Source organism: Engraulis encrasicolus, chromosome 13 (assembly GCF_034702125.1).
Source record: "Engraulis encrasicolus isolate BLACKSEA-1 chromosome 13, IST_EnEncr_1.0, whole genome shotgun sequence".
Taxonomy (NCBI): Eukaryota; Metazoa; Chordata; class Actinopteri; order Clupeiformes; family Engraulidae; genus Engraulis; species Engraulis encrasicolus.
The window spans coordinates 27338297-27365148 of record NC_085869.1 but is presented as its reverse complement, the minus strand read 5'-3'; the positions used below and the strand labels follow the sequence as shown (position 1 = coordinate 27365148).

Sequence of the window (26852 nt, the reverse complement as noted above, 5' to 3'; positions counted from 1 at the left end):
AAGGTTTTAATTTTTAGATATATAAATATATACAGTAAATGTATAAACTAATGAAAACAAATTCATCTGACTAGCATCTTTATCCTGATAGATAGATGTGCATGAGTGACTTTTATTACACACTACATTACATTACATTACATTACATGACATTTGGCAGACACTTTATAACTAAAGCGACTTACAAATGACCTGCATAATCACAGCCAACATCACTAGCAGATACAAAGTGCACAGGAAATATACAGAACAACCAGATGCAAAGAAGGGTTAGTTAGTTTTTTTTAAGTATTTTTGTAGTAATACAGAGCAAAATACACTTAGCCTACTACCTGTATGACTTGTCCGCTTGGCTTGCCTTTGCTAGTGCAGCAGTTTATTCTAAATATTGTTGGTTGGAAGTTTCCGTTTTCAAACTAAGAATCTAAGAAAGAATTGATATCCACCCAAATGACATATTGACTAATTAAACCTATCTCAAAATTGTACCAGCTTTCTTCCAATGTGTGTATATCTGCAAAGTTTAATAACGATGTAGAAAAATATGCGCAATGTTATTGACAACTACAGCATAATATCTTCAGCAACGCAAATACATTTATTTAGTGCATAATAGCATATTAGTCATCTGTCTGAGATCAGAGCGTTTACAATGGTTAAATTCATGGGAAAGCTAGCTCGCTTCTAGGGGATAGTAGCATTAACAACAGATCTTTAGACATACTGTAGGCTATAACTAGTAATGGAAGCAGTGGTCCTGCACAGCCCTGTAGCATAAGAAAATGAAAAAGTAAAAATACATGTAGGCCTACATGGTTATGGTGGGATGATTAAGACGTTGAAATTCAATTACAGTGTCATCGCTAAGTATTGCAATAAAATCACGCGCACGCACACGCACACGCACACACACACGCACACACACACACACACACACAGTTTAGAAGGCCAAGAAAAAGCTTCTTGAGTTATTTTGCATTAATCTCAACATTTTCACCACCACTAATCCGCTTTTCGTCATTTCCATTGATTTGGACTGATCTGTCTATTTCCTGTGTTTGCTGTGGTGGGGGTATACATGTTGGTGAGGAGAGCACTATATTTTCATTCGATTTGTTTGTTTCTCCTGTCTGCTGCTGGTCTGGTTGTTGTAGCATTTGCATTTGTGAGGGCACGCTATTTTCATTAGATTTGTTTGTCCCTCCTGTCATCTGCCACTCTGTGTGTTGTGACATTGAGATAAGTGGTGGGAACACTGTATCTTCATTGTGTGCCCTTTTGGTTTGCCAGTCCGGCTCTATTGGGGGATTGTGGAGGAGCATCAGGCACATCAGCTTGTAGTATTGGGCTGCCAGATCAGTCATCATCTTCTCCATCTCTTCATCATGGCACCACCTTTTACAGTTCTGTAACTTCTCACTCTAAAAAAGTCAAACAACATTATACTTCGGGCCATACACATTTCATATCAAAGTATGCCTTGACCTCCTAGAAATGTAGGCTAATACAAATGTTATGTTCAGGTTACATACTGTAGGCCCTGCCTCTTGAACACAATTTACTGTATGTGCCCACAATTTGCAATTGTTTTTTGCCAACTCTAGTCCCCAATTTAGGTAAAGGCATGTCTGCTTTTTAGTCGAGCCAATGTTATGTTGCTCGTGTGCCGACACAATTAAGTGTGGCCAATTAGATAATTATGCTTTTATTATGTGCATTCAAAATGGCCTGAGCATGAGTAGTGAGCGCAATGTTATAGTACACACTGTATGGTAAATGTGCGCACTGCGCACACACGATTTAGAGTAGCGTGCAAGTTAATAAACTGTATATAGTTTTCTAAGGGGTCATAGAGGACAAAAATATTGAGGGTGCCAGTAAAATCAGTGCCTGAAAAAAGTGCCTCTGATTTAGAAGCTGCTTAAACATATTTGGCTATTTTTGGAGAAAAAAAAACATTTACACGTAAACAGAGTTTTAGAAATCTCATTTCAAAACTCTGGTCTTTAAAAATATCCAATTTAGGCCGCTAAAATGCACCTTTCACAATGCATATTTGTACACAGATGTGACGTCATTGGACTGCGTGCATTGCTGGAGCAGGAAAGACCATGTAGTGCAGGTTGAAATTGCATAAAAAAGGGGTTTAGGAACATTTATAGATTTTTCCAAATTGTGTTTTGTAACAACTACAGATCCCATAGTCTTCAAATCCACCTGTTTCCATTTTTTTCCTGGAGTGGAAACTCCCAAAATCCAAGATGGCGAATATGCAGTCATATTCTAGCTCAATTGAATGTAATTGAAAGAAACGTGCCATATACATGTTTGGAATTGGTGTTTTTACATATTTCTTGAACCCCCGGAATACAAAACAACCTGTTTACATTTTCCCCCTCAATTTTTAGTTCCAAAATCCAAGATGGCTGACATAACATATAGTAAATTAGATATTTGGGGTTTTAAGGTCCTTACAGTCATAGTTTTTTCTTGTATTTGTAATACTCATGATGGATACAGGACTATTCAGTCAGCAATTACATGACTTTTATGCAAACATTATTTTAGAAGCAAAATCCAAGATGGCCGACATTATAGCAAAAGAGAGACATTTTGTGTTTTAAGGTTTATAAAGCTATTATGCCTATTGGTAATATTTTGATAGGCACATAACTGTCATTACATAAAATGTTATCAATATTTATTTCATCCGTTGTCAAAATTCAACATGACATCCAATAACCCCTGAAATAGCAAATATCCTGAATCTAATCTATACCTGAACTGATCCCTTTTCTAAGAAATAGAAAATAAATTTGGTTTATTTTGAAGTTTCTCAATAGCCTAGCAGGAAGTGCGGATAGGATTCAAGACAGGAGTGGAGACCTGACTGTCCATCATCAAGCTGTCCCAGTCTCAGAGGAAGTGTATTTGAAATTTGGGGTGACACACAGCTTGTGCACAAATGTTTTCTTGCAATTAGCTAGTTTCAAAAGGTAGGCCAGTTGCCTCAAACTACCGTAAACTCTCTAGACTGGTCAGGAAGTAAAAGAAAATCCTATTGATTCCTTTCATTGAACAACTATCCAAATGAATGGGTAGGAGGACCACCTTCATGGAATTCCAGACATTATTATAGAAAATAATGTGCAGCATCATTGAAGGAGACACATTTCATTTCATTCTAATAAAGATTCACACTTGTGCCACCTATACCTTATGATGCCAGAGGTCTCACAAAGGTTGTGTGTGATAGCGTGGCCATTACTAGGATCGTGGGTGTGCTCTGACTGTCATGCCAATGAACACTCTTTTTGCTTCAGCTATCAAAACATATGTCTAGAATTACTCTCAAACAACCCAGAATCTTGCACCAAAGACCAAGTTGTCCTCTTGCCAGGTTTCTCTGCTGTGTGTGGGAGCAGACTGGTTTATAAAGGGGTTTGGTGCAGCTTGGATGATATAAGTATGTTGGAAGTTATATGAGGTATGTTCAAAGTGTGGGTCGGCTTACTGAAGGGGAGGCCATATCAGAGTTGTGATTATGCTCTAACTGTCATGCCAAAGAGCCTAGTTCTGTGAGCAGAGAGCATGGCAAGATTGTTGGTATTGGAGGAATGCAGCATCCCAGATAAGTTTTCATAGCCCTCAGATAAGCTAAAGCCGACCTTGAAACATCTTTTTAGGTCTTTGCCTTGATACAGGCAGTCAATCCAGTGCTGTATATGATGTCATTCATAGCATTTTTTGTTTGAACAATAATTTGGACCTGCACAAAATCTTCTGTGCTTAAATTCACAAATTAATGGCTTTATAGACCTGAAAGCACCATTAATGTTGATTTTGCTATACAAAATGTCGTCCGTCTTGGATTTTGTAATTGATTTAGTATAATGTAATGGCTGGCTCACATTTGTGTAACAAATATTACCAATACAAGTCAACGCACAATAGCTTTATAGACTTAAAAATACTAAACATGCCAATTTTGCCATATATGATGTCGGCCATCTGGATTTTGCCACAAAAAATGAAGGAAAGCATTGGAAAGAAGTTGTTTTCTATTCAGTATTGCCCCGGAAATCAGAAAAGTAAAACTGAACCTTAAAAAGGGCTTTAATGGCGAAATTTCTACACACAATGACAGCCATCTTGGATTTTCCACTAAATATCAAGGAAAAAAATTGAAAAAGGTGGATTTGCATTCGGGGAGGTCCTAAAAGTAAAAAAAAAAAAAACCACCAAATGGAAAAATCTTTATGAAATGTTCCAAAACTTACATATGGACCTATACTAATGTAGGCTACCACACATTTGTAAAGATACAAGCCAGGTGTTTTTTTTTCCCCGAAATAAGGAAATGGATGGTCATGATAAATTCAGATATAGGCGCCACAGACACAGGCAAGAGGCAAGTTTAATTTCTTGTAACCACACGCACACCTATGTTTCTGGAACAGCCTATTTCCTTTTGGAATAGCGGAACACGTGTATGTTTAGGATTTCAATTTTTTTTACAAAGTACACGCTTCAGGACGACAGGTCTGCTCTCTTTAGGTTCAGCACTGTCTGTTGGTGTATGTGTGTGTGTTTGTATGTGTGTGTCAACAATGCGCACACAGTCATGGTGATGTAGCTTCTAAACGGGTCAATACCGGCAACTGCGTGTGATCAAGTGCACATACTTGGTTCAGGACAACCGGAGCACTTTACACAGTACTGGAGGTATAATGCAAGGGTTAGACAGCCAAGTGGGCACTCATTAATGTTTCAAGTTTTGGCAAAGGACGCGCTCAACTTCTTGAAAAAACGAAAGTCTTTGGGTGCGAGATAAAATGTATCAACTTAAGGAAGAAAAATCTGCACTCACAAACTGCGTCTCATTATTTATTTATATTACCACCATGTCCAAAAAGCAAACGCGTTTCGGCTATCAAGCCTTCATCAGTGCGTGGTACACTCATTAATGTTTTCCATTATTGTTTGACTCCCCCGCAACGACTTCAACATGGAAGTTCGGAAGATCAGCCCTAGCGGTTTTGTCAGTGTTGCACCGTACGCACACGTCTGCATACCTTAAGTCATGTGTTCCTGCATGCAAAATTGACATGAAATGCACATGGCAACGCGGTCATGCCCGAAACGTGCCCAAGCATGCTTATCCTGCAGTAAGCATGTCTCGAACCATAGAACGCTTTCTTGATACATTCTGAAAAAGATATCATCTGGTCTGTCCCAGGCTCCGTATCAATCACACCCGAAAAAAATATTATCTAAGATCTGCCAGTCTCTGTACATTTTGATTAACTTGTCTTGGTGGTTAAGGACACCCTAGCTTGAAAGTATAGACTGTGCAATGCAATCATATTGTATATAAGCACCATGACTTACCACGGTTTGGTGATAGTGAGCATCGCTTGTGTGGAACAAAGCTTCTTTAAGATTCTTAACAGCTAATGTCACAATTCGCTGTATCTGAAATACCAAATAACAGTAAAATATGAATAATGATGCACACACAGGGGCGCCGCCAGAAATTTTGGGCCCCATGAAAGATTCAAATTTTGACTGTGCTGTCAGTGCTTGGGTCCTTAGAATCTGTAACACCTTTCCCCCCCTAGCGGCACCCATGTGCACACAACTTTTATTTTCAAAGCAAATGCTTGGATTAAAAAAAGTAACATCACCTTTGTAGTAGCTTGCCCTTCAGGTATGAAGATTTGTTTTAAATTGTCTCTCTTCCTCTGCATGTGGTCTTTTGCCACTTTAAATATATCCTGCATAATGCAAGAGTTAATTTCAGATTTAAATTTCAATATTTAAGTTTTCAATATTAACATGCAATATGTACCAAAAGTGAATATTCAATTACAAAAAAGCATAATTAAAACAGGAGGTACCTGTAAGGTTTGGGCATAATCAGTAACAAAAGTATCATTGTCTTTCTCTTGCAATTTTACTTTGAGTCCTGTCCATTTAATGTTCCTCAGTTTGTCATACATTTCATTTAGCCTTTCTTGATTACAAGGGTCTGAGAGGTCTTCAAACTCGTCTGAAGCTGTAAATTCTTTTGTTATCTCTGCAGACACTCTACAAAGGGTTAGGATGTTACTCTCAATTACAGATATAATTATTGTTAAAATCATTGGGACACTGTTAAAATTATTGTTTAAATGTTTAAATCACCTGTTGAGCAGGCTCTGGTGTTCTTTGTCCAGTTCTTTATATTTATCCCTGAAAAAAAAAACATTTTGTTTGGAAAAACACTAGGCCTACATAATGTACATGGAAATGTTGTGAAGATTCACAAGTCAACACTTATTACATTTACAAACAAAACACCTTATTTCTATTTGCTACTGTTCATCCTTGAGTCATTACAATTTCCTCACTGTTCGAGAGTAATTCAAATTTACTTACTTTTCTTTCTGAAGTAAGTCCTTGTAATGAGCCTCAATCTCAGCGGCATTGCCATTCACGCTAATAATGTTGAAAAAAGTCAGTTGTCATTCCTCAAGAATTCAAGCATTCAGTTTGTTATTGCTACATTGTTATTCAGTTTGTTATTGACTAATGCGTTTCATTCAAGACCATCTAATATTCTCTTTTTACACAGGATTCATCATCATGTAACATAAACATGGGCTAGTGTTACCTTACAAATACAGAACACTAATGAGTTTTTCAAACATAATTGAATTGGTTATTCTAACCTAAGGGTGTTAAAATAGTTTAGAGAAGCTGAGAGGGAAATAATCAGAAGCACTTTTCTGGCCTCCTTATAATAAAGCTATAGCTGCACTATGCAACAGCACTAGCTTTGTTGCCTCGGGGTACGCCAAGAACATGCAGCACTAACAACTGACAGTGCTATTCTGGCAGAAATAGAATATGGATGAAAGCAGTGGTATTCCATAGAATTTTAGATGATATTGTAATACAACGATGCACGTTAAAAGGCTACATGAAGAAACAGGGTAGGCTACATTAAGAAAATAGAAAAAATATTGGAAAAACAAATTGGAAAACAATAGCTTATCAACATTGATTCATTAACATGTCACAGGGCTGAAAAGGATCTGTCTGGAGATCTTGTCGCAGCAAGTTAGTATAGAACTTTGAGATTTCTGACACACTCACCAAATTAACCTGAGCGGAAAAACAAAACAAAAAAAACCCCCAGAAAACACCTGAATCTCTTTAAGTGAACCAAACGCAGGCCTCTTTAATTGGACCAAAAAGTGAACCGAGAGCAAAAGGACTTTTGTTCACATTGTGAATACAAAAAGAACTGGCTGACCTAATTAAAACAGGAGGTAGGCCTACCTGTAAGGTTTGGGCATACTCAGTAACAAAAGTATCATTGTCTTTCTCTTGCAATTTTACTTTGAGTCCTGTCCATTTAATGTTCCTCAGTTTGGCATACATTTCATTTAGCCTTTCTTGATTACAAGGGTCTGAGAGGTCTTCAAACTCGACTGAAGCTGTAAATTCTTTTGTTATCTCTGCAGACACTCTACAAAGGGTTAGGATGTTACTCTCAATTACAGATATAATTACCTCCGCCAGGAGGTTATGTGATCACCTGAGTCTCTGTGTTGTCTGTGTTCGTTCGTTCCCTGCTATTTTTTTCCCTGTTTGTTCGTTCGTTCGTTCCCTGCTATTTCACTGCCTGCCACAAGGTGCGCGCGAGCTCCCAAGCACAGAGCACTGGCGTGCCTGCGCTTCTCTCAGCAACAGGGAGGAACCTTTGCCTCCGCCTCCAGCTCCAACGCCAAGTGCATTTCATAATGTTGCTCAGCCGCAGGCAGCATCCTGTCAAATGAATTACCACCGCTGCCAAAAATATGGAATTTGTGATTGTGTTGGCCTTTATTTTTATCATTGCTGTTGCGAGATGGACAGTGACCACTCCCGCAGATAGTTTAGGTTGGCAATTCTGTCGAATTAATTACGTTGTCAAAAATATGGAATATGTGATCGTGTAAGTTCACAATGCAGTTGTGGACTGTGACTTGGGTTCACAATGCTGTCGAATTTATTTGGCTCCCTTGCCAAAATAAGAATGTACGTTCACAATTCTGGTAAAATTCATTCCATCCCCTTAGCTACATTTAAAGTGAACCCCAAGTTGTTTGCGAGATGGACAGGGATCACAATGCCCGACAGGATGCATAATGGCCGAGCACCGGCGAATATTCCACACGGATTTGCCTGCGCCATTCTAAGCAGTAGCCTTGCCTACGGAACGGGCTGCGAATGTCTCATTTGACGCCAGCTCCAACATCAACCTAAAAAGTTGCTCATCAGCTGGCAACCTGTAGGCTACACCCTCGTTGAAGTTAACAAGCAATCCTGTTAATTACCGCTGCCTAAAATGTGTGTGAAGTGGAAGTGCACTGTTGCGAGATGGACAGTGACCACCGCAGATCATTTTGGTTGACAATTAGGTAGCCTACCATCGCCAAAAAATATGGAATTTGTGGCTGTGTAAGTTCACAATGCTGGTCAAATGCATTACACCCCCTTCACTGAATTTAAAGTTAACCACAGTTGCGAGATGGACCTCAAAGCGCAACAGCAATGTAGGCCTACGTGAACTGAATAGTTAAATAACTACGGCGAATAGTGATTTCCCATGAGGAATACGGAGAGGAAAATGCACTTCAGCCGACAGCGCCAAGACCAACCAGTGACCCATGACAATAATGCATACCATCGTAGGCAAAAAAAATAGGCCTAACCCTTCTTTGGTTGTTTAGTGCTGTTGGTCAAAATCATTACATTCCCTTCACTAATTAGGCTGCAGTTCTAGCGCGTGATTACAAGCTTTCAAGTAGGTTGATTTTTACCTTTTGCGCATAAGGCTAAGATTAGGTTAATAGGGCCTACGATTGCTATAACCTAATAGCCTAAAACATTCGCCATGAGTCTGAGAGGGATGTTTAAATTGACAACGATATTTGCTTTTAATTTGTCATGAGGCTTAAAGCTATCACTCTATAGCCTATTTAGAGAAGTTAACAAGCACCTTAATTACAAACAACCTTCATTACAAAAAGCACAGGCTATTGCATTTTGCTCGACGTTCATCAACATCAAAAAACACGTGTATTTTGTATGACGTTCAGGGTCTGTTTCTAGGTTGTTTTGATGTCGTTGGGGGAGGGGGATGTAGAAGGGGATGCGCAGTGGAAACGTTTGGGATTCGGTTACACGAACGGTTAGACTTTCTAATCCTCCTTTCTCTTTAGTTATACTGTATTGAATGGCAAACTTCCTCAACTTTCTCAAAACAAAAGTTAAACAAATCACACACTCATATATGTGCACAGTAGTATCAACATCCTTGGCGGAGGTCTGCACACTCTGGGTCCTTTTCTAGTTATTGTTAAAATCATTGGGACACTGTTAAAATTATTGTTTAAATGCTTAAATCACCTGTTGAGCAGACTCTGGTGTTCTTTGACCAGTTCTTTATATTTATCCCTGAAAAAAAAAACATTTTGTTTAGAAAAACACTAGGCCTACATAATGTACATGGAAATGTTGTGAAGATTCACAAGTCAACACTTATTACATTTACAAACAAAACACCTTATTTCTATTTGCTACTGTTCATCCTTGAGTCATTACAATTTCCTCACTGTTCGAGAGTGATTCAAATTTACTTACTTTTCTTTCTGAAGTAAGTCCTTGTAATGAGCCTCAATCTCAGCGGCATTGCCATTCACGCTAATAATGTTGAAAAAAGTCAGTTGTCATTCCTCAAGAATTCAAGCATTCAGTTTGTTATTGCTACATTGTTATTCAGTTTGTTATTGACTAATGCGTTTCATTCAAGACCATCTAATATTCTCTTTTTACACAGGATTCATCATCATGTAACATAAACATGGGCTAGTGTTACCTTACAAATACAGAACACTAATGAGTTTTTCAAACATAATTGAATTGGTTATTCTAACCTAAGGGTGTTAAAATAGTTTAGAGAAGCTGAGAGGGAAATAATCAGAAGCACTTTTCTGGCCTCCTTATAATAAAGCTATGGCTGCTATATGCAACAGCACTAGCTTTGTTGCCTCGGGGTACGCCAAGAACATGCAGCACTAACAACTGACAGTGCTATTCTGGCAGAAATAGAATATGGATGAAAGCAGTGGTATTCCATAGAATTTTAGATGATATTGTAATACAACGATGCACGTTAAAAGGTCACATGACTAAACAGGGTAGGCCTACATTAACAAAATGGAAAAAAATATTGGGAAAACAAATTGGAGAACAATAGCTTAATAATGATAATAATAATAATACAGTAATAATAATAATAATAATAATAATAATAATAATAATAAGGATTTCTTCCTCAGGAAGATCAGGATTCTTAGAGGCGTAAGGTCCATAGCTTATCAGTAGGCTATTGATTAACATGCCGCAGGGCTGAAAAGGATCTGGCTGTAGATCTTGTCGCATAAGTTAGTGTAGAACTTGGAGATTTCTGACACACTCTCCAAATTAACCTAAGCGAAAAAAAAACCAAAAAAACAGAAAACACCTGGACCTCTTTAAGTGAACCAAACTCAGGCCTCAATTGGACCAAAAAGTGAACCGGCAGCAAAAGGAATTTTGTTCACATTGTGAATACAAAAAGAACTGGCTGACCTTTCTGGTCCTGTTAGGCTTTTATGCTGTGTCAGTCCTCTTCTTGATGACACCCAGTCCCGGAAAGGCCTCCTTGAGTGATTGCAGCTAGTCACAAGTGTAACTTGTCAGAACTCATAAGCAAAGCCATACAGAGACCATGTCAAAAAGGGTATTGTCACACCTAGTCCCCTTTAAGTGAACCAAACTCAGTCGTCTTTAAATGGACCAAAAACTACTCACTTTAGTTCTTTGCGTGTTTCTTTAAGACGATTATCCACAGCACGTATTCTAATTGTGAAAAAATCATGTTACCATTCAATTGGAAACAAAATCATGTAACAGAGTGTAACATGCAGACGATTACCTTTGCTGAAGCTCTTTAACTTCAAGTTTGTGGTTCTCCCTACAGTGAAAATATTGAAGAGTTTCGGAATAACACATGAAATAAAAACTCCTACCTGAGCTGTGGACTCTTGTGCCACCCGTCAGTACCAGTATCATCTGCTAATGTGTTTTAGTGAAAATTAATTGAGCAAAAATGACAACCGGCTCTTTGTCAAGTTATTAGCGATATTTCACGCAAATGTGCGATTTTAGGGCTACAATGAGCTAATTTGAGAAATTTCAGCTGAAATAGTTCCCCATACTTTTTCTTGAAATGGTGAAGGGAGAGCAAAATTACCTCATTTCCTTCAGAGTGCTTGTGATGATGTCTGTTTTCTCATCCCAGAAATGTTGATCACCCATGTTGTGCATCAATGGATTTTCCAGTTATGAGGTGTGCCTTGCCTTACATTTATATACAGTGTAAATATGGACACACCCACTTGCAGGGCGTTCAGTTCAGAACTACAAATGAGTGCTGTTGGCCACATTTCCCACATTTTCAACAGAGACTCAACAAACCAAAGCAATTACGTGATAAGAATGGCAAAGTCTCTGTTCTATATTTCCATAGATTTCGGCACAGCATATAGTGGCTACTCTGTGAAATGTACTGTCCCTGGTGTGGCTGGGCGTTTTAGAGGTGTTATGTGGGGGGGTAAATATGGGATTAACACCTGTAAGACACCATCATGCATTTTATTTGATGAGAAGAAGGAGTTTTTAGATTTTGGTTATGGTGCCAAGAAGAAGTTCTTACAAGACAAAACAGGCTATTTCTTTGAAAACTTCAAAATGGATCTATACAAAAACCCAGTAAGTGCAATGACTGTTTTTGTGTAAAATCACTTTGTTATTAATAATATTATTTTAGTATTATAAATAATACACATTGATAAATTAGTATACAGTGCCGTGCGTATGTTTACATTTATTTGGTGATCTGATGTTAAATGTGCCAAACATGCACAAAAAAAAGCAAAAAAATCAGTAGGGGGTGTGGGGGAACATACGCTCGGCAAGGTATACCTGCAAATAAATACAGTTGAAAAAGAGCTCTGATGTTCTGAATCGATAAGGAATTTAATTCAGCAATTGGTTTGTTACTTAATAACTGTAATGATGCTACGGTAGTTTGCAGTAAGTTATATTATAACAAAATATGTGCAACTGTCATCAATTTGTTATCAGATGCTGCTAGCTTGTTTGTCATGTTTCCGCAAGGATTCTGCATATGAACTTCATTTCATGGGCATTTTGTAAGGTTGTTCATGGTCCCTTTCAGCTTTTTAAGTGAACTCAGACCTGTGACTCATAATTTTCTGTGCCTATGTGATCGCCTAGACCCCTCGGAAGTGAACCATATGGAGACCTTTATTGACATGGTCTCAATACAGTTCACTTATGAGTCCTGGCAAGTTGTGACTAGGTCCAATCACTTGAGGAGAGCTCTAGAGGACCGGGTGTGATCAAAGAGAGGGCTGCAACACCATGAAAATGTAACGGGACAAAACATTTTTAAATACATTTAACCCGTTGTAGTCTTTAGGGTGTTTTCACATGTAGTCCCCTTAAGTGGACCAAAAAGTGAACTGACAGCAAAATAACTTTTTGTTCATATTATGAGTATATTACAGAAAGAACTGGCTGATCTCTCTTGTCCTGGTAGGCTTTTAAATGGTGTGTCAGTCCTCTTTTTGATCACAGTGCTCTAGAGCCCTCTTTAACGGGTATTTTTAACTGGTGCCAGGAAGCACGATCAGATCACTCCTGTCCTTTCCTCTCATTGGCTCCCCAGAGATTTTATAATCCAATTAAAAAATAGGCCTACTTATTTTAGTTTTCAAGTCTTTACATGGCCAGGCCCCCTTAAATATTTCTGACATGCTGCGCCTCCACCCTGTACCCAGGTGTAAACCAAGGCTTCCTCCATACTCCCAGGTCCCGCTTTGTAAAAAAAAAAGGTGACTGCGTCTTCGCAGTGGCTGTCCCACGGCTTTGGTTTGCCTCCCGCTGTCAGATTTGCCCCCTCTATCACAACTTTTAAATCTAGGCTAAAAACACACTTTATACCTTAGCCTTTGACTCTTAGTTTTTAGCTTTTTTCCTTAGTCACTGCTTTTCCAGGGGCCTCATTCAAGCGCTCTTAGGAACAGATCTGTGCGTAAAGTGTGTGTGCGATCATTCCTGAGCAAAGTGTGGGATTTATGAACATGTACTGAACGTAGAAATGTGCCTAAATCTACGCACACCTCAGACCATGCGTGCGAGTGGAAGAAACATGAAATTGCAAATAATATTGACCGTGCAAGGTACAGTTTGCTTTGAATGACAATGGAGTATGACAGTGTGCTATTTTACAGAAGTCCAGGGGCCTCATTTATCATTCGTTTGTAGAATGTCTTCTAAATTGTGTCTTACGAGTGAAATTTAGAATGTTCGCAAGTACAGAAAAATCGGGATTTATCAAACGTGCGTTGGCTGCTCCTACGCACACGTCTGCATGATAAATCCCACACCTTCCAAATCACTGTGCACGCGCGCATTCGGGGTAATTTGTATCCCAAAACACCTCCAAGTAACCATACATGGTATTAAAATATATTCAAATGCCATGTTAATTCAAAGGCGCCACCCTGTTTGGACACACATGAACACACGCGGACACACGCGCCAGTCGAGCGCCAGTCAAGCCATTTCCTCAGCAGAAGTGGAGGTGCTTTCGACAGGAGGAGGACAGTGTTTCAAAATAAGTAAAAGAAGGAGACACACATGGACGAAAACACTGTAAAATAGCACACTGTCATACTCCATTGTCATTCGAAGTAAACTATACCTTGCACGGTACCTTGTTTGCAATTTCGTGTTTCTTCCACTGGCACGCATGGTCTGAGGTGTGCGTAGATTTAGGCACATTTCTACGTTCAAGTACATGTTCATAAATCCCACACTTTGCTCAGGAATGATCGCACGCACGCTTTATGCACAGATCTGTGCCTAAGAACGCTTGATAAATGAGGCCCCAGGTGCCTGTGTGTGTGTGTGTGTGTGTGTGTGTGTGTGTGTGTGTGTGTGTGTGTGTGTGCGCGCCCCCCCCCCCCCCCCCCCCCCCCCAGTGGCAGAGAAGCATCCTTGGGAGCTGATGATGGAGGGGCCGGAAGTCCTGGGGGGAAACACACAGACAACAGGGCAAATTAATCAGGGCAGAAGTACCGTTCAGGGATATTCAAAAGAGTCGTCGAAAAGCAGAAGGCAGATCAGGATTACCGGGGTAGGAGGGAAGAGAGTCAGGCAGGGGTGGGTCGATCACTGGAAGTCAGCAGAGTGGGGCTAAGATTCTCGAAACCTAACGTGACCGAGCGGGGTTATTTATGCAGGGCCGGTTCTAGACCGAAATTACCAGGGGGCCGGGGGAGACATAATTTTTTCAGGGGAGCACATAGTAAATTGGCAAAAGATAATTGTTTTATGGTGTGAATATAACACTTTATTTTAGGGATACATCTATTACTACTAATACATACAATATTAATGCCTGCATAAGTAACTTGTAAGACATGTACTAAGTAAACGCTAAGGCAGACTGTCCTTACTAAGGTTAAATTGGTAATAAATCCCTTATTGTGCATGAACAAGACATTTGTGAATACATGCCAAACAAATGTTTGATTTTGCTTTGTACATGCCTTATAAGTTTCTTATACAGGCACATTGTATGTATTAGTGCTAATAGATGTATTCCTAAATTGAAGTGTTACCGAATATATAATATACAAATATGCCCTCTTTAAGTGATTACACCTAGTAACTTGTCAGAACTCATAAGCGAACCACACTGAGATCACGCCAATAAAGGTCTCAGTACGGTTCACTTCCAAGGGGTCTAGGTACACTTTGAAGCATTCACATACACTATGCACAGATAACGCTGAATCAAAGGTCTGAGTTCACTTAAATGGCTGAAAGGGACCAGGTGTGAAAACCCTTTAAGGCACCTACAAAAAAAAACATCTGTTCAATGCCTAAGGCCTTTTTGGAAATAGGGTGCTCTCTGCCTATTAAAACTTATCTCAGCCTCCAAAGGACATAAAACATGAAATAAGTGGCATTTAAAAGCTAGGACCTTCATATTGCATGGGTATGTGTTCGTTCAGCTCTAACATACTCACATTTTACACTCAAAATTCAAATCTCGAGAGCCTGAATGCAGCATATATGTCGCTCCAGGAGCCAAAGGTCAAACAGCGTATACGCAGCATCAGGCTAAAGTGGGTTAATTGATAACTCAAAGTAAGTGGCTGCTGTTATGTTAGATTTCAGTGCTACTTTTGATGTAATAGATCATGAGTTGTTGACTGGAAAGCTTATATCCTATGGCTTCACACAAAATGCCATTTCCATGATTAGGAGCTATCTCTGTGCTAGAACACAAAGAGTTTGCTACATTCTGTGCGTTTACATGAGACACTTAAGTCTGATTTAACACTAGAACTACCACGGAGGGGTCAATTGACCTTTTTACCTAAAAGCCCCACAAGAGGGTCATTTGACCCTTTGGACCCCCTGCGGACACTCCTTTTGTTGTGGAAATGTGGCTGTTAGCAGCTCACAGCTGTCACTTAAGACACAGAGTGTGTGTGTGTGTGTGTGCTTGTGTGGATCATTTCCAATGCCTGTTGAGTGCTGTATCTCTGCATCTTCGTTCCTTGGAGAGGAGCTTCTTTCACCACAAAATTCTTGAGGGAAATGAAGCAGTAGTCCACATGCACTGGTATTTATCCATCTAACAATTGCCAGGTTGCATTCACATGAGTCGTTATGGTCACATGGCATGGGAGATTCACACGTTACAGTTTTTCTCGATTGGTTTGGCTAATTTCTCGAAACTGAGATGACATTCGGACAAATCCGGACAAATCCCCAAACCAACTTGCAATTTCCCAAAACAGAATGGCATTTTTCATTGCTTTCATCAGATATCAAATGCTTTGTACATGTCTCAAATGTTTAGTACATCTCTGCAGATGGATATGTACAAATACCCTTCAGTCGGCACATTTTCCAAATAAATTGACCTTGCTTATCTAAACGAATTAGACAATTCTCAGTCTAATGGTTGCCCTCTCCAAAACACGTCAGCATTATTTCATTGTGTAAGTCATCATATGCAAAGTGGTCTACGCAATTCCCAAAACAGTCAAAGACATCATATTTTAAGAATTTCATTACATAGTAAATTCATGACAGTGTTCAACAGGTCAGATGGTATTGTAACTTTACTAGTTAAAGTTAAACTAGATAAATAATTTTACAACCGTGTATACTACAGTTTCCTCTGTTATTTGGCTAATTTCATGACATTTTTTTTCGCACGACATTCTGTTTTGAACAATTGCTAGTTGCTTTGGCATTTGTCCATGTTATTTTGAGAATGTTATCTCTGTTTTGAGAAATGAGCCAAACCCATGAGAAACCTGTGATATATGGGCATTACTTTCTGTATATGAATTTACAGTAAAGAAAGTTACTGATAAATGTCCTTGGTAAATTATCTGTGTTGTCAAACTTCAATGGTTTCACTCACTTTTTCATTTTTATACATAGTCAAAATCTGTTAGCTGAACGTAGATAAAACACCTAACCATTTTGACTGGCAGTGCTTACACAATGGCAAAGGGACAATGTATTTTGGGGGTACTGATGATATATGTGGGGAAGACATTTAGTTTTGAAACATGGGTAAATTGTTTTTGGGGTGATATGAGCGAGTGATGAGGATCCATGTACCATTCAGTTTATTTTGACTAAATGAATGCATATGAGCCAAAGCAATTGAGAAGGATCTATGCCATTTTGATGGTACTGACTATTTATATGTGAGACGGTTTAGTGCTGATGGGGTGTTTTGGGAGGTATATGACATTTTGCTAGTTATCTGAACTGTTGTGCAGAAGTGTAAGAATGTTTGGCCAAATGACCCAATGGTTATAGGAATGTCATCTCAGTTTCAAGAAATGAGCCAAACCAATTGAGAAAAACTGTAATTCAACCATTATCTGGTTGCAGTCATATGATTCGTCATGATCACATGGGACATTCACACGTTCATTGATGACTTGTATGAAGAAAATGTGCTGACATGTTTTCAGGACAACCATTACACTGAGAATCAACCAATTGGGATAGATCAGCAAGGTACATTCATTTGAAAATTCTACTAAATGTAAGCTGATTGTGTTAACTGTAGTATACATAGCCATTTGCAAGGATGTACTAAATGATTGAGACATGTACAAAAGCATTTGAAATTCGATGAAAGCAATGATAAATGCCATTCTGTTGTGAGGAACTGCAAATTAGTTTGGGGATTTTTCCATGTTTTGAGAATGACATCTCAGTTTCAAGAAATGAGCCAAACCAATGGAGAAAAACTGTAACACACTGTCCGCCAAACTGTGCTATCTGTCTTTGCTGCTGATATCTTCATGCAAGTTGCTATTTACCTGTGGTGATTTTGGAGGCTGACAGTCCTTGGGAAGAAGCTGTCTGCCCCTGTTTGTCTTGGCTGTTAGCACTGTAAGGTGTGACCCCCTCACCCCTCACCCCACACACGGCCCCTAACAGCCTCATTACCATAACAAAATGAGTGAATAGTGTATTAGGTAAAAGCCGCCGGGTCAAATGACCCCTCTCTGGTACTTCTAGGTAGGCAGAAAAATCCTGGTAGTTCTAGTGTTAACTAACTTTAAATCGGATTCAAACTTAATTCTGCTCTAAAAATATCATGTAAACGCTTACCGAACAGGATTTAAGTTTATTCCGATTTAAACCGATTTTAGTCCGATTAAAGTGGGTGGTTTATTCCTCTTTTAAATCCGATTAAACACGTTCCTCTGTCATGTAACCTTTTATTCAGAATTACAATAAATCCAGTCGTTCCACGCATGCTCGTTGACCACACGATGGCGCCAAGAGCCCGTGCTCTTTGCCAGTGAGAAAAAAATGGCGGCACTTCCTGTTGATTTTCACATGAAAGTTTTGCTTAATTTAAAGTCCCTAAGCGACTATAAATGTTGTGGCTTCCATATATTGATGTAAAAGTGCCCCACAAAGTAATGAAGCACAACAAAGTTACTCCACATCACCCTTTCACCAGTTCGTTTTTCTAAGTTAGGTGGGTGCTAACTAGCATTTGAAAGAACCAGACCCAAAGGGGATTTCTCCAGCCTTGAGTCCACTGAGGGAATTCATTTTCGGGCTGAAGATTAGCTTCTGTCCCAGTAGTAAAGAGTCCCCGGAGGTTTGGCGACCACGCCCCCATGCCTTATTTGCCTCACTCAGCACGTGCGTCCTCAGTCCAATCGCAATGCTTTATTTTCCCCAGACGTTTAATCGCATTTAAGTGAAAGTGCCATGTATACACGTCGCAAAATAACTCTTAATCCGATCTATTTAAATCTCATTTATTAAATCGGACTTAAAAACATCATGTAAACGTAGCCAATGGCAGCTTATCTAATATCAATAACATAACTTGTGGTGTGCCTCAAGGAAGTTGTCTTGGACCTTTACTCTACTCTATATTTACCAATGATTTGCCCTCTGTAGTAAAACATTCTACACTGGTAATGTATGCTGATGATTCAACAATGTATTGTGCTGCCAACACTAGTGATGAACTTGGGGAAGTAATATCCAAAGAATTGGAACGGGTGTATAAATGGATTAGGCCTACTGTGAATAAGTTGGTCTTGAATATATCCAAAACTAAGAGTATTTCATTTGGGTCTAGACACAACCTGGCTACCAAGTCAAAGTTAGAATTATATGTGGCCAAAGAACCCATTGAACAAGTGGAAAAGCTGAAATTGCTGGGCATGGTCATTGACAACCATCTGTCTTGGTCAGAGCATATAGATAGAATCATTCAAAAAATGGGCAGTGGTATTCACTTTACTAGACAATGTGCACCATATGTGCCATTTAAAATCCAAGAGCAAGTCTGCAAATCTTTAATTTTATCTCATCTAGATTACTGCTCAGTGGTCTGGGCCTCAGCCTCAAAAAGGGAGCTGGCAAAACTACAAGTCGTTCAGAACAGAGCTGCCAGACTTGTCCTTGGATGTTCACCTAGAACTGGCATCCATAAGATGCACACTGCGCTGGCATGGCTCAGCGTGGAGAAGAGACTGGCCTTAAGCACAGCGACATGTCTTAATGAAGCAATAAAAACGCAGAGACCTGAGTCTTTGATCCAGCAAGTAGTGTTTTGTAACACGGCTCATAAATATGCCACCAGGAAAGCAGGCAAGGGTGACATTGTGCTACCAAATCCAAAAACGAATTCAATGAAAATGACTGTGCTTTATAGAGCAATTAAGACATGGAACGAATTGCCATTGGATATCCGTGAAGACACAGGCAAAAAAAAACTTTAAAAGGAAATTAAAAAGGTATCTTTTGAATGGTTGATATAGGTGTCATCTTAAGTTGTAAGGTCTGTTTTTTTTCATTGTTTTAAATGTGTGAAGGAGAACTTTCAGCAATGTGGCAGCATTGCATTTTAGAACAGTTTGCTAGACTTGTTGATAACATTTTGAGAGCTGAATCTTTGAAAAACTCTTTATTTTTTGCAAGGCATGTCTATCTGTATTGTTATTAATCTGAAATGTGATGTGTTACATGTATTTGGAATTAGGACCCCAGGAAGACTAGCGAACTGCTACGGCATAAGCTAATGAGGATCCTTTAATAAAATAAAATAAGAATGAACATAACAGAGCTGAGCCGTTTGGCTGTCGGTTCACTTTTCGGTTCATGTAAAGAGGACTGAGTATGGTTCACTTGAGGGGGACTAGGCGTGTAAAATACCCTAAGGCAATCCTTGACTAAATCTGTTCAACATTTCAGAACATCCAGAGGAATTTGGAAATATCTGCTGTCAATGGGGGCACAATGAAAGCTATAACTGTCATCTCTGAAAGTCTACGATATCTAAAGGACGATGCGCTCCAGAAGATCAAGAATTTCTCTAAAGCTATTATCGTGCAGGAGTCTGACATCACCTGGGTGTTAACAGTGCCTGCAATCTGGGATGACGCAGCTAAGCAGTTCATGAGGGAAGCAGCGAAACAAGTAAGACCTTAAAGCCCAAACAGCAATTAAATCTCACATTTCAAAATCATGCCGGTTACTATTAGAGTGAGACTGGGCTTGCTAGAAGGGGTAGAAACATAAACATAATGGCTATGATTGAATGAGAACACATGGTGAATAGTTAGCTAATTATATGCCTACATTGATTAGCTACAAAATCACATTCAATTTTAGGCCGGACTTGTGACAGACGCAGAACCTGACAAACTCATCATGGCCCTGGAGCCAGAGGCTGCTGCATTGTACTGCAAACAGCTCCCTAGTGATGGCTTTCAAATGGCGGGGGGAAAGGAAGCCAGACTGGAACAAAAGCCTAAAACACAGTTCATGACAGTAGACTGTGGAGGTATCGTCACGCACCTTAAACGACTGAAATAGGGGAATGTTTATATACATATAATTGAATCGGGTGGTTTCAAGTATGTCCTCAGTTCAGTCATTTTTTTTTTTTTTTTTACAGGTGGAACCATTGACATCACAGTTCATGAAGTGCTTGAAGGTGGCTTTCTCAAGCAGGTGGACCAAGCATCAGGGAATGGACTAGGAGGTCAGAACGTAGACAAAGAATTTAAATCATTACTTCAAGGAATATGTGGGAATGAATGCTGGGAAGAGTATGTAAAACATCATACAGATGAATTGCAAGACCTTATGTACAAATTTGCCTCAGCCAAATGTGGTGAAGAGAATGAGGGCTTCAAATTTTCTTGCCCATATAATTTATCCGAGACTGTAAAAAAATGCAGAAAAGTAGAAGTAAAAACCTTATTGCAGGAGATGCATGGTGTGAGCTGGAAAAACGGCCACATTGTAATCTCACCTGAAAGATTCAGATCTTTTTTTGATAAAAGTTTTAGTAGCACATGTGAGCTTCTGAATGAAATTATGAGGAAGCCAGGGCTGGCTATTCAATACATGTTGTTGGTGGGGGGATATGCCTTGAGCAATGTCTTGCAGGACTGTGTAAAAAAGGAGTTTGGCAATGACTGCACAATCCTCTGTCCACATCATCCTCAGGAAGCAGTAATGGTTGGTGCTGCAGAATTCGGAAGTCAGCCGCAGATTGTTAAGGCGCGAATTTGTCCCCTTACATATGGCGTAGGCGTTGCTCATCCTTTTGATGAGTCAAAGCATAAACCTGAAAAGAAATTTGTTGCTGCTGATGGAGAAACGTACTGTTACGATCTGTTTCACAGACTGGTGAAGAGGGGAGAGACTGTTGATTTTCATGAAATCAGAAATTACACATTCTACCCAGTAAGGAGTGACCAAACAGAAGTGATATTCCCATTCTACAGCACAACAAGAGAAAATTCTGAATATGTTGATGATTGGGGAATTACAAAAATAGATTCCATTGTGCTTCCTACGCCCATTACCCAGGGAGATCGCAAAATCAATGTTGAGGTCAAGTTTGGATGTACTGAGATCACAGCAACAGCTGTAAATTCTGTACACACAAGGAGACTTACCATTAACTTTATGAGGGAGTGATGGTATCTACCAGTATGATATCAAGATCCTTACAGTTAAGTTCATATTTATTCTTTGTTGTTCTTTGTATTTGTGTTTTCTGTTGTTTAACTATTGTCGAGGGAAATTAAGGTCAAATTTGGATAAATCGAGTTCAATTTGATGAATGCACTCTGTTTTGTGTTATGAGGGATCGCAGTAAGAAAACACAAGCATCTTAACTATTGCGTAGAAACAAAGATAAATAATCTGTACATGGCTTTGGAAATAAATGAGCCTCATTTGATTGAGCAAAAAGCTCAGAAGCCAGCAATCTTTCTGGACTCAAAATGGAAATGTTATTTACAACTAAAATACTGTAATGGCTGATAATCTACGACTTAAAGACTTATAAGCGTGTAGGTCCATATTGACTACAGCAAAAGACAAATTATCATGTTGATACATTTGTTTCTGGCTCAATTTTACATTTCTGGCCTTAAGCGTGACATGAATGCCCTATGGTGTGACATGTTTTAAATACACAAATATTAGATTGAGCTTAACAATTTGTTTGATTAACACTGAATATTGCATTAGGGGACAGCAAATTATCATCCCTGAAATGTTAGTATAAATTCAGAAAAATTTGAACAATTAAAAAGAGATATCCCTGTGTTTCCCTGAAGGTTCCTATTAAGCTCTCGCCTCTAATGGGGAAAAAATACTTAAACGTTCATTTCTCATTAAATTAAGACTTTAAAATAATACACTAAATATAAAGAATTTAACAATGATAAAACTCCCTCAAGCGATTTCTACGTTAATTATTAGTATATATATTTCTTAACGTCACACCAAAGGACATATTTACAGTAAGGTGTTGTATCAATGTAAATCAATAATCAATTAATAGACCAACATAGTGACCACTTGGATTTTTTGCCACACTACATATACTTTTTTGTCTCATAAACAATGTTTTGTGAAAAAATAGTTTTTTGTTGCCTATCTGTCAACTACCCTTACGTGTAAATATGGCATGGGAATAAAAAAATAAAACCACCAATGTGACAGGTGCGTTTTAGCTCCCCAAGAAGGATATTTTGTAATGTTTTTTTTCAAGGAAATTAAGCTTCAATCCCTTCCTCCCTCCATCAATGATGTGCCCTTGAGCAAGTCACTTAATCCCACACTGCTCCAGGGACTGTAACCAATATAATACCCTGTAAATAACTGTAAACTGCTTTGGATGACAGTGTCAGCTATATGTGATGTAATATAATATTATACAGTCTATGCTACTATTTAAATGTTTGCTTTTGAGATGGTATTTTAATATTTCCTTTACTTCTTCTGTTTACCATAATAAAGGGTACTTTATCATCTACATCTGTCATGCAGTCGTTGGGGAATGCGCAATACATGAAATGTCACTGTAACGCCAACATAAGTTCTTCCAGTGAATGTAATAACACACCAATGCAACAAAAATTAACTCTATAGTAGCAGTAGCAACAACTAGATCAATGTAGCCTATAATTTCTGTCAGTTCTTCTGTATCTTCTTCCAGTAGGCCTATGTAGTAATAAATAGCTAGGCTAATATACATATAAAATATATATATATATATAATCACTGATTCTTGAGAAAGTCGCTAAAACAGGTTGTAATCTTGAAAGAAAAAAACAAAGAGAATTACAAAATAATATGGTATATCCTCGTAGACAAAGGTCTTGGCTTTTCAGAAATGCACAAGGCCAATCTCCCCATTTTGAATTTTTTTCAGAAATCAGGTTTTTCTCCGATCATACCTTGTTTTTTGTCAACACCGTCAGACACAATTAAAAGCAATAAAAAGTATATTGATTTGGTTGCATATGTATCTGGAGTTTTTAAGTGATTGTGTATGTTTTTTTGGTTCACACATACGCCTTTAAATGTTGAAAATTCACTTTCATTCTATTTTAATACCGTTTCATGTGTTCTAATTTAAAAATATGTGCTGTCAGACAATGCTTACTTAATGCCTAAATAGACCAAACAATTTGTTGTAATTTCATAAATATTCATGTAGGCTTAAATTTGCTATTACTTTGATAATTCAACAACTCCAAAGGATTATTACCTACATTTAGCAAAATAAATAGCCCTCTCAAGTCAATGACATCTAGCATAAACACTTTATTTTTGTGTGTGCACAGTATGTTTGTGCGTGTGTTTTTTCTTCATTTGTTAGATACTTTAGGAAGTAGGCCTCGATTATTGAAAATGTGGCATAAACAGGTTTTAAGTTGTTCAAATCCAAAATATAGAGGTGTGTTATCATAGATGAAGGTCTTGGCTGTGCAGTGAATGTATTGGCCAAGCTCCCCATGTTTTACATTTTTCATAAAATGGGCTCCTTCTTGGTTTTCTCAACCGTGTCAGACAGAATTAGAAGCAAAAAAATATGTTTACTGTATTTAAGTGAATTACTTTTACAATTCAACATAATTGTAGATACTTATTGGAAGCATGTTCTTAAAACTTGTCAAAAACATGTAAAACACATGCTTTTTTTGTGAACTACATCCGATGTCAGGTTTTGTGACAAAAAACCCTCCAAATGCACCTCAATGGAGGCTAGAGTATAAGTTTAGGTCACAATTATTACTAACATGTCTGGTAATGTTTCATTAACCAGCACAATTTAGTAAAAAATGGAACAAGATGATGAGCGGAACAAAATCTGATGGTGTAAGACAAAAAAACACTCTTTTACATATTATGCATTTTTTGCTCACATTAGCCACTTCGTTTTCGCTCTGTTTCTTAAGGGCTTCGTGCCGCTTCTGAAAAAGTATATATAATTAACATTAATGTAACAAAATACTATTAAAACCCGCGACGGTGTTGACAGTTTATGATTGGGACAGTACCAGTGTCCAAACAAATTAACAAATTCAGGAGAAAATAGTAAACGTACAGGAGATTCAGTGATGGTGAAGTATTCAGTAGAGCTAAAGGTTTGAAAAGGGGTCCTAAGTAATGACAATGACCTTGTGCATACCTGATTTTATTGTCTTTTTTAAAAAAAACTGACGATGGTGACTAATATGCTGGACACACTTTGAGCAATCAGAAAATAGTAGTAAATATTGCTTTACACGCTATGTGCATATCTGCAGAACCACTTCAATATGGACTTTCACATCATGGTGATATTATTGAATAATATCAGTGATTTTTACATTTTAAGTCAATTGAAATGATGATGTCTGTCCTTGGGACAGCTGTTTTTACAGGGTGTGGGCAGTTTTATAGCCATGAAAAGTAATAAAATTACACTTAAATATACACTTAAACGACTGTACATTTGTGTAACAGACCCCTGGGTCTTTACCTGGATTCATTTTGTTCATGAAAATGTAGTTTATTTTCAACAGAATTGGCAGTTTATTGCTGAGTCATGTTTTAGCCACTTTCTCAAGAATCAGTGATATATTAGTGTTTATTAGTATATGTTTTTCTCCTGTGGTTGTTCCGTTAGTAGGCCTAGCCTATGTTTCTAACCAGCAAGGCAACTTACAAGGTGGACAGAGTGTATCCTGTTTTCCTGTGTGGCCCGATTTGCATCGTCAGAAGTGCCTGCAGTAGAATGGATGTCGGTCTGAGAAAAGGTGGTGACAAAACAAAATTATATCTGTAAGTTCTATTGCACTTTCAAAATGACATGATTAACCCTCCTATTATCCTTGGGGTCTATTTGGAATGTTTAATGTCTGAAAAATACATTAAAGATGGCCTCTCAACGTCATTTGATTAATATTGCTGTGTTCCCCATTGTTATTGAATGTGTTACGCGTTGGTCCTGTTTTAAAAAACGTTCTGGTTGCTTTGTTTCAAGCCGTTTTTGAAAGCCAGCAAGGTGGCTTGTGGAGAAACGAGAGGGTGTTCCGTGTTTCTCGTGGAAATGCGTCTCTGATTGGCTCACTCTTCCAGCTCTCGTGGAAATGCGTCTCTGATTGGCTCAGTCCTCCTGTTCTTGGAGCGAATGTAATGGGAAACAGAGTCGCCACTTCCCCGGGTGGTACTGCACTATAGGGGCGCCAACGGAGGCGTGCATACTCCATTCAGGGCTGTGCTCTTTCGACAGCGACCCCTAGGCGAGCTGCAGGCACGGAGCAACCAGAGTGGACCTGCTCTATGGATGAGGCTTTGTGCTGTGTGTGTACCTGAGAGTAGCAACCAGCTGATAGCTAAGCTAAGCTAGATTTCGGGCCACCAGACGTTGCTTGTATTGAAAACAAGCAGAAAAAAATTGCTCGACATGTTTTTAGAAAAATGGGTCGACATAAACCTTTGTGGCCAACGCCTTCTTTCGACGTGACGAAACACAGAAAGGCTTTCGTGATTCGCTCGTTTCTCTGCATTATTTATGTCAATTGGGAAACACCGGGAAACACAGCCAGGCGAGGTGACGCACCGCTATGAGAGCCTTGCAAGTGAGTTTAACTTGGGCTGACCGTCCGATCTTCAAAAGGAGTGAGTAAAATTGTGTTTAATCGGAAGTTGGCCTTTAAGTACATATTTCTTTTGCTTCATATTTGATTACTTTTCCTGTAGATGGGGTAGGCCAAAATGTGACGAAAGGGAAATTTCCACAAAAATGTTTTAGCCGGGCATAGGCCTACACTATGCGATATTTTCAGTTGTGGGTATTAAGCTCCTGCTCACACTGCACGAGGAAATTTAGCAAGTTAAAAGTTCATATCTCACGACTCACGTCCTCACACTATACGAGCCGACGGTCGGATGCGAGCAGAATGGTCCGACTGTGCGACACGACACACGTGTTTCCCGGGGCTGCAGAGGAGGGAACATGCGCACCTGAGGTGGAGATGAGGACGTGATCAACAGCGAAACGCATGCCCCCATTCATTTGTGCATGTTTCCGGTCGTAGCACTGCTTTAACTGTGCGATTTACTCACGAGGCGCGACCAGGATTTCAAACAGCTTTGATTTTCTTGCGACCCTGCAATTGCACGATCGTGACGCGAAATCGCTTGTCGTTATCCCATGTACACTGCACGATGCGAGACTCACGATTGACCTGCGATTGAGCAGGAAATCGGCCTGACTCCCAAAAAGTTGTGCGAGGGCCAAATCCTGGCAAAATCGGGGGAAAAGTCGCACAGTATAAGCCAAAGAGGCTTGAGACAAGAGGGCT

General features: G+C 39.0%; 2 protein-coding genes across 2 annotated transcripts; one reads left to right on the top strand and one right to left on the bottom strand.

The window, feature by feature from the left end:
- Nucleotides 1-44: 44 nt before the first annotated feature.
- Nucleotides 45-11403, bottom strand: LOC134460949 (uncharacterized). Its single transcript, XM_063213597.1, has 12 exons — nt 11330-11403; nt 11012-11050; nt 10888-10935; nt 10666-10752; nt 9676-9735; nt 9442-9489; nt 6421-6480; nt 6187-6234; nt 5901-6090; nt 5688-5777; nt 5392-5475; nt 45-1421 (listed from the first exon to the last, which is right to left on the bottom strand). Exons 1-12 carry the CDS (start codon nt 11401-11403, stop codon nt 969-971), a joined length of 1281 nt encoding a protein of 426 aa, XP_063069667.1. The 3' UTR covers nt 45-968.
- Nucleotides 11404-11460: 57 nt separating this feature from the next.
- LOC134460948 (heat shock 70 kDa protein 12A-like) lies at nt 11461-24922 on the top strand. The gene is made up of 4 exons (XM_063213596.1): nt 11461-11847; nt 19942-20166; nt 20362-20533; nt 20648-24922. Exons 1-4 carry the CDS (start codon nt 11461-11463, stop codon nt 21679-21681), a joined length of 1818 nt encoding a protein of 605 aa, XP_063069666.1. The 3' UTR covers nt 21682-24922.
- Nucleotides 24923-26852: the final 1930 nt, after the last annotated feature.